General features: G+C 41.4%; 1 protein-coding gene across 1 annotated transcript; it reads right to left on the bottom strand.

Moving 5' to 3' along the window:
* Positions 1-1,579: 1,579 nt before the first annotated feature.
* LOC109731627 (uncharacterized) lies at positions 1,580-6,491 on the bottom strand. Its single transcript, XM_020290799.4, has 4 exons — positions 5,895-6,491; positions 4,857-4,949; positions 2,214-4,166; positions 1,580-1,879 (listed from the first exon to the last, which is right to left on the bottom strand). The coding sequence occupies exons 1-3, from the start codon at positions 6,339-6,341 to the stop codon at positions 4,161-4,163; spliced, it is 546 nt and encodes a 181-aa protein (XP_020146388.1). The 5' UTR covers positions 6,342-6,491; the 3' UTR covers positions 1,580-1,879; positions 2,214-4,160.
* Positions 6,492-8,832: the final 2,341 nt, after the last annotated feature.

The raw sequence follows: 8,832 nt of genomic DNA, 5'->3' as shown, positions 1-8,832 counted from the left end.
GTGAAATGCGAAATCCACGTTAGAATTGGAGATCGCTACGTGACACACACTCTAATTCAAATAAATAATTATGTGACACACACTCTAATCCACGTTAGCGTGGGTACCGTTTCGAACTTTTTTCAAATAACTCCTCATTAATTAATTTATAGTACTCCCTCTGTTCACTTTTATAAGACCTTGAAGACATTTCAGACAGTGTGCAAAACAGTTCATTTCAAGTTGTCTGAAACGACTTACAAAAGTGAACGGATGGAGTATCTCGTTTCGAATGACTAATTATTGCAAGGAAAACACGGGCATGGTAATACATACATATTCGTTTGCAAATGAAAGAAGATTCGTTTGCATTCTCAAATGTACGCGCACCAGGCAGACCAGGGTCGTGTCGGGGTGGACGCTGCTTCGGTGCCTTAAAGGCAACTGTCTTTGGGTCACTGACATGTGGGCCAGCCACTTGTTGGGCCCACATGTCATGGACACAAAGGCAGGTGCCTTAAGGCACCGAAGCATAGTCCTGTCGGGGTGGTCGCGTGTGTCGGACGGACGCGTAGCACCCAGCCACCCACCCCCCTCCCCCCAAAAAAAGGACGACGACAATATAAGTTCGCGCTTCCACGTTTCGGATTGAAATATCTGGCGGCCCCAATTCCAGCCCTGCAAAATCTCTCTTCTCCACCGTCCCCTTCCGCGCCCAGATTGCTCAAATCCCTAATTCGCCGCCAACCCTCGAATCGCCCCTCGTCTCGTCTCTTTCCCCACCGATCCCCACCTCTGTGCCGGACGATGACGACGAAGACGACGGTCGCGCTTCACCACCGCACCGGAGCTACCTCATCTACGCCCTCGTCCACCGCACCGGGTGGTCCACCGACAACATCGGCCGCCGCAACCGACGTGCCTCACAGACACCGAGTTCCACCGCATCAGGTGCGCTTCACCGACGCAGTCTCCCAGCTCACCGGGGCTACTTCACCGAGCACATCGTCGCACCTCCGCCCCCGAGGCCGTTGGGGCTTCACCACACTACAAGAAATATGTCAACTTATGACCTTGACTATTGGTCACTGAAAGGTCATTGTTTTTCATTTGAGACCTTTTTGTGACAAAAACAGAAGGTCAAAAGCTGGCAGTCGTAAACTGAAATTAACGACCTTCTCTGTGAGAAAGTCGTAGACGTTTACGACCAAAATATGCCTACTGTTTTGTTTTGGTCACTAGCAGCCTCCCCAGGCCACGTAGGCATCCGACGTGGCAATCCGATGTGGCACAAGAATCAGCCCGATCCAATTCGATTTTGTACATGGGCCTAGCCCAACAATTCAGCCTTTTTATATATTTTTCTATCAATTTTTGATCGGCTTCATGGGCCAAGCCCAACATTGCAACCTTTTTTATTGTTGGGTTGTGGCCTTTTTGTCTAAACGAATTTAGTTTTCTTTTTTTCCCAAAAGAAGGGTGCACTAGTCAGATAGGTCCCAGTTGTCAGGTTCTGGTAACTGGGTCCCATTTGTCATTTTCTGGTAAGTGGGTCCCATCTATCAGGCTCATATTCTTCATATTTGAACCAATATTCAAATGGGCAGACAAAAAGCACACATAATACTTCAAATAAGAGCAACCAGATCCTTACAAGTGTAATACAGTGGCAATCACAGTAATGACTACAAGTGTAATACAATACTTTACAAGCTTTACAAGCAATCACAAACTGGCACCTGCTCCCATCATGAACATGCCAAACTCACAACATGCCAAACTCGTTGGACTACCATAGTGATATGAACAACATGCCAAACTAGCTAGACAACCGTAGTTAGGGCTGGGAACAAATAGAACGGCCTTCAAGAAAACAGACAACATGCCTTCCTCGGTCGCCCTGTTACATGAATCAGTAGAGAAGAATCAAAAAAACTGGCGCAAATATATTATGAACAGACCATTCAAGAAAACTATAGTTATTTAGAATGATAACACAAATTGAGCTAGTACCATGCTTTTTGTTCTCCAGCTAGTTAAAATGAGATACTCGTTCATACAAGAAAGGTGACTCGTGAAAATAGAGCATTCTACTCATAGCTCGCAGAGTATCAATATTCTGTTCTTATAAGCTTATTCTTATGCCTGAAGCAAGTAAGGAAATCTGACCAAATAAGCAACACCTCCATAAACTGATCGTGACTAAATGGAGCAGAGGAAGGAAAGGAGCTCACCATGGCTGTTTTTGTAGCCGATGCCAAACAACACAGCCGCCACCACCGTTGCATGGAAGCAGCAGAAAAGAGGAGCCTGGCATGACGAACCCCTTGTACCGAATCAAATCATGCTGCTCCAGAAGGACAAGAGAAATAAGAAGATAATCTTGAGGTCAAATCAAAAATCAGAAAAATAAATCATGGACTCAAGCACATTCATACATATACTTAAGTAGTTAAACAGAATCATAGAATGCCATCACATAATCCAGAAAATTTGAACACATATATATGCATGCTTGTCAAAGTTTCATTCCATAGAATTAAAGTGCTTCCGATAGTAACCAAATTGTTTAAATACTCCGCCATCCAGTACCACACAAGAAGCAAATCCTAAAACAAAAATACAGTTCCGAACAAAGCGACACACTATAAGAACTTAACCAACAGGTTTGAAGAATGGATGACATTAAGTACACGAAAAAGAGCAGGAGAATGAATTCTGATAGAATGTTGCATCTTCCAAATGAATATGATTTGCTTTTGGAGCTAGCTAGCACTTGGAAGAGTCTGAAATCAGCCGAGATTAAGAATCTATAATGCAAAAACCATAACCATTGAAGATTGAAAGAATCCATGAAGTGAGTTCACTCTCTTTATAGATATTTTGACTGTTTTGAGTAAACACACATATTAAAGTAAGCGACCATACCCTTTATATATGCTGGCCCAAACACTACCCTTGAGTAACATCTCAATTAAGCACAAGTAACAAAGTATAGGAGATGGATGAACCAGAGCAGTGGTTTAGGATAATGCCCTCAAACTTGTATGCATCAAGTATTTAGAAACAAAACAATGTCACGTTTATGGAAATAGAGGTAGTAAAAAGAAATATGAGCATAAGGTTTTTAATAAGTAGACTCAAAGGACATGACATCACAGAGAAGATAAAAGCACAAGATGACTGCAGTGACTAGGCTACAAGTTAATACAGTTGATACAAGTTAATACAAGCCTGATGTACTACTCTGGGTAAGAAGAAGCAAGTACTTTAGTAGTTTTAGCACACTAATAGATGTGTTAAAATGGAAGCATCGCTGCTTGGTTATATTAATAAATAATCCAAGTGTTGCAACACCCAACAAGATTTGCATGAACAGGTAAAACCTAGCAAGTACTTGTACTGGGATGCTGTCCATCCAACAGAGACAACAGGACAGTAGTACACAAAAACATAACCATGTATTCAGGCTAAGCAAATCTTGACAGCAAACAACGACAACTTCAACTCAATAACTTGGTGAGCATGGAGTAATATAAAAAATATGGCATCATAATAATTTCAGTTGTAGCTGTCCAAATGAAGCAAGCAATAAGCCAATAACAAAAAGGAAACATCGACAATTTACAACACTAACCCAATAAAATGAATTCCTACTTCTAGTTTAGTTCAAAAAAGAAAAAGAACAACAGACACTTCCAGTTTGTATAATCTGAAATTGAACACTGAAATTTAAGAATGAAAAGATGATTGAACACTGAAAGAGGTTAGCAAGTTGCTTGTTGGTTTCACCACAAGTACCAGGAGTATTTTTAAACCTACGCAAGTCATTTTTAAACCTATGCAAGTACCAGGAGTATTTCACTCCTTTCCAGTGCAAGTACTCAAAATTTGTTTGAGTAGCAAATCTAGGAGTACTGGAGAACTCCAAGTTAAATGTACTCAAAGCAACCACCAAAATCTCTCAATACCGGTCACAACAAGTAATCAGAATACAACAGCAACAAGTACCAGGAATAAATCACATAAGTAACTAGAACAGAGAAAGAAAATGTAGAAGTGGCAGCGTGGCATGAATGGTGTCCTGAGTTACTGCTGCATCGGCCGTAACAGAGGCCGAGGAACTCGCTGTGATGGGTTGCAGCATCTGTGCTGATGCAGTCTCAGCCACAGGCTCCTCCTCACACCTGAATTTAAACACGCAGGTTGGTCAGAAGAACTACAGCAGTTTGGCTTTTGGAGATGACGAATAACTCAAATTACCCTTGATATCTGTTTCAAAGAGAATTAACCTTCTAGTATGGCCATGTTAATAGATAAAATTAACCTTTTCCCTTCTACTTTCTATGAAAAAGGTAAGAGACCAGAATTCTACATGCAGCTTCTGTAGACATAAATCCAAGAGAAATACATCTATGTACAAGAATCACCCCAAATATGAACAGAACAATTCGGTATCGCCTAGACGAGGAATTGAAAATGCATGAGCTGATGCTATTGTATGATACAAGTATATACTCCCATAAAAGAAGTGTTGTTTAAGTACACTCTCTTCTCTTTATTCTGTCTATTAAGTATATACTCCCATAATTGATAAAAGAAGTATATACTCCCATAAAAGACTTCCAGCTGCCTTTCAGTGCCTACGTACAGTGCTTTGCAGTCAGGTTTAGGACTTGCACAGTGAAAACAAAACTATCTCCTTGCTATACTTGTTATGTTAAACCATTGAAATCAATCTGGTGTGACACAGGTGGGTTATGCTATCCACGACACGAGCACTGCACTTGTTAATATCGACTACAGTAACGAACGACTGTTCAATGCTACGATTCAACGACGGAGTAAACTCAAATGAGCGTGGAAGAAGAGCTCACCTTGTTGAAGGCGAGGATCTGGTCGTTGCTCTTCTTCACGGATTCTCTTGCAGATGGAGTTCCCTTCTTCCAGTGGAAGAAGTGGTATGTAATCTGAAATGAAGATTCAATTAGGAAAGCAATGTCAATAGAGAAATGATTTCTAGATAGTATGTTGCATGCTATAATCTTATGAGAAAAATAGCAATAATTTGTACTTCCAGAATTGAGGTTGGGCCAACTAGAACTGCAGTATTTACTGCCAGAAAGATTTCATGAATTTTGCCACTACATTATTATATTTAAAGTAGCAACAGAATTATTAAATGCAGGCTATTTATTTGGCTATTATGAAACAGTAAACCTTCAAACTAGAATACACTTTATTAGTTTGCGGGATTGGCGAAGCAAGCAATCTCTTGCAGATGTATACTCTTTGGCTTGGCATCATCGTCAATCCTAAGCAACTCACAAGTGTTAACTACAGAAAGTATCTAGAATATGAATCGCGGGGCGGACGCACAAACAACCGGAAGAAACCAAATCCAGCTAGTTAGAACAGCTGATTTCCTGACAGGCCGACCTGCCAGCGTAGATTAAGGACTGCTGCCTGCCAAAGTAAATAATTAAGCGTCTCGCTATGTTCAATCAATTTGGTAGCCTGCATACCCAACTGTCACTCTCCGTGCGCTGATCACCATGACTACTACAATACAGGTTTGCCAGCCCTTACAAGCTTGACTTGGTTAATAATTCCTCGCCATTTGCAGGCGGAAGGATTGACGATCGAGGAAAGGGGCTGGTTCAGTCAGTACTACTGTATGACGGATTCCTGACTGGATGTATGGACAGAAATGGGGGCGCCGCAGCATGATTAATTCAGTACGTGACCTACGTCGACCCATCTGAATGGTAATCTCGAATCTCATGATCGAAAAGTCACCTCGAAATTTCTATGTTATAGACAGAAGACAGACCACGGAAAGACGGCCTTCAGATCCACGGGAGTCGAGGACGTGTGAGGGAGGGAGGGAGAGAGGGGAGGGGGGAGGCGGGTACCGCGAAGTGGCCGAGGTTGACGAGCGTCCAGGCCATGCCGGGGGTGCAGCCGAAGATGGAGAGGATGAGGAGCCAGGAGACGAAGAGGATGAAGATGTAGGTGGTCCAGACCCCCAGGTACATGAACCACTCGGTGTTCTTGTTCAGATCCGGCGGGGGCACCGCCTGCACATACAGCTTCGCCATCGATCCCCTCGCCCTACCGGCGCGCGCGTGCTGTGGGGCGGTGGCTCCTCCCGTCCGGCTCGGCGTCGCGGGAGCCGAGGGGTAGGGCGACACAGAGGAGCCAAGGGGCAGAGGAAGGTGAGGATTTGGGGCCCCTCTCGATCTGGAACCGGAAGCTGCTGCTCGCTTCGATTTGGGGCCTCCCTCCCTCCCTCGCGTGCGGTATGGAGATAGGGCAAGGGGAGAGGGGTGGCGGCGGCGAGGTCGCCGGTGACGGAGCATGGCGGCGGCTGTGGGTAGGGTTTGGGTGGAGCAGAGAGTGCTGTGGGCATGGCGGATCTGACGGCGGCTGGGAGGGAGAGGAGAGGAGAGGTCGTGGGGTGGGGGAGGAATGGATAGGTTAGGTCACGGTTGGACGTGGGGTCGTGGGGTGGCTGCGCATCCGGCTCGGGTTGGTTGGATGTACGGGTGGATGGTTGGATGTACGCCATGTCATCAATCCATGCCTTAGCTGATTCCACCAATCAGAATTAAAGTTGTATAAAAAAATGTTGTTTTTCTTATAGTTTTTATCCTCTTTTTCAGGGCAAATATTCAACATATTAACCACTTATATTTTGTTAAAATGAATCAATATAGTGCATATGTGTGTATCTTGAGATGACAAACAATGTTGATTTGGGGGTTTTCATTTTCTTTTCACGAAAAATTCATTTTTCATTTTTCGAGTGCCCAAAATGAGTTTTTTGTGAAGGACCTACCATATATTTGTTGTAAAATTGTAACAAATGATTTTTCTAAAATACTAGGCCATATTTAATATACAATTGACCAAATGGCCGGGTTTCAAAAGTTTCTATCCACCTCTCGTGAAAAAGACAAATTTCTGTCAATTTAGTTGAAAGTGGGTTAAATTTGAACTGCGGCTGCCTCATAGTTTGCTATTTATTTTTCCGAAAAATCATTTCTAGGTACATAAGTATCTTTTTAATCAGAGAAACACCAAAAAAATTCCAAGATTCAACCGCTAGCTAGGAACGGTCATGCCCGCCGTTTTGACCGCATTTTGAAATGAGCATAAAAAATTCAAAAAAAACAAAAATTTGGAAAACCTTCGCATTCTGTCATTATATGTGGCCAAGTTACCAGAAAAAATAATGAACTTGTAATACGGCAATTAGTTTTAAAAAGTGTTCTCAGAAACGAGCTATCATGTGTGGAGATCAATGCCTTTCAAGCCAGATGATCAATCTTATGGCCACATTCATGACATAGTTTGTCCAAATGATCTCATATTATGCACAAGGGTGCATCTTGGAATTCCAAACAATGTTGCCTAAGGGAGTTTTCATTTTCTTTGCATGGAAAATTCATTTTCCATTTTCCGAGTGCGCAAAATGATTTTTTTTTGTGAATGACCTACCATATATTTGTTGCAAAATTGGACCAAATAAATTTTCTAAAATACCAGGCCATATTTAATGCACAATTGACCAAATGGTTGGGTTTCAAAAGCTTTTATCCACCTCTCGGTGAAAAACACAAATGGTTGAGTTTTTTTGTGAAGGACCTACCATATATTTGTTGTAAAATTGTAACAAATGGTTTTTCTAAAATCCTAGGCCATATTTAATATACAATTGACCAAATGGCTGGGTTTCAAAAGTTTTTATCCACCTCTCGTGAAAAAGACAAATTTCTGTCAATTTAGTTGGAAGCGGGTCAAATTTGAACGGTAGCTACCTCATAGTTTGCTCTTTATTTTTTCCAAAAATCATTTCTAGGTACATAAGTACCTATTTAATCAGAGAAACATCAAAAGTTTTCCAATATTCAACCACTAGCTAGGAACTGTCAAGCCCGTCGTTTTGACCGCATTTTGAAACGGGCATAAAAAATTTAAAAAACAAAAAATTGGAAAACCTTCGCATTGTGTCATTATATGTGGCCAAGTTTTCAGGAAAAATAATAAACTTGTAATACAACAATTATTTTTAGAAAGTGTTCTCAGAAACGAGCTATCATGCGTGAAGATTCATGGCTTTCAAGCCAAATTATCAATCTTATGGCCACATTCATGGCATAGTTTATTCAAATGATCTCATATTGTGCACAATGGTGCATCTTGGAATTCCAAACAATGTTTCCTAAGGGAGTTTTCATTTTCTTTGCACGGAAAATTCATTTTCCATTTTTCGAGTGCCCTAAAAGGGGTTTTTTTGTGAAGGACCTACCATATATTTGTATCAAAATTGGACCTAATCAATTTTCTAAAATACTAGGACATATTTAATGCACAATTGACCAAGTGGTTGGGTGTAAAAAGTTTTGATCCACCTCTCGTGAAAAAGACAAATTTCCGCCGATATAGTAGGAAGTGGGTAAAATTTCAACTGCGGCTGCCTCGTAGTTTGCTCATTATTTTTTTCAAAAATCATTTCTAGGTACATAAGTATCTATTTAATCAGAGAAACACCAAAAAAAACCAAGATTCAACCACTAGCTAGGAACGGTCATTCCCGCCGTTTTGACCGCATTTTGAAACGGGCATAAAAAATTCAAAAAAAATCAAAAAAATGGAAAACCTTCGCATTGTGTCATCATATGTGACCAAGTTTCCAGGAAAAATAATAAACTTGTAATACGGAAATTATTTTTTAAAAGTGTTCTCAAAAATGAGCTATCATGCGTGAAGATTCATGGCTTTCAAGCCAAATGATCAATCTTATGGCCACATTCATGGCATAGTTTGTTCAAATGATCTCATATTGTG

Source organism: Aegilops tauschii, chromosome 6 (assembly GCF_002575655.3).
Source record: "Aegilops tauschii subsp. strangulata cultivar AL8/78 chromosome 6, Aet v6.0, whole genome shotgun sequence".
NCBI lineage: Eukaryota > Viridiplantae > Streptophyta > Magnoliopsida > Poales > Poaceae > Aegilops > Aegilops tauschii.
Note: the sequence above shows the minus strand (reverse complement) of the source record. Positions and strands in the feature narration are given on the sequence as shown.

Coding starts and splice junctions, on each gene's coding strand:
- LOC109731627 (XM_020290799.4), bottom strand. CDS start 6,341: ATGCTCCGTCACCGGCGACCTCGCCGCCGCCACCCCTCTCCCCTTGCC. Junction 4,950..5,894: donor TCAACCTCGGCCACTTCGCG/GTACCCGCCTCC, acceptor TCTTCATTTCAG/ATTACATACCACTTCTTCCA.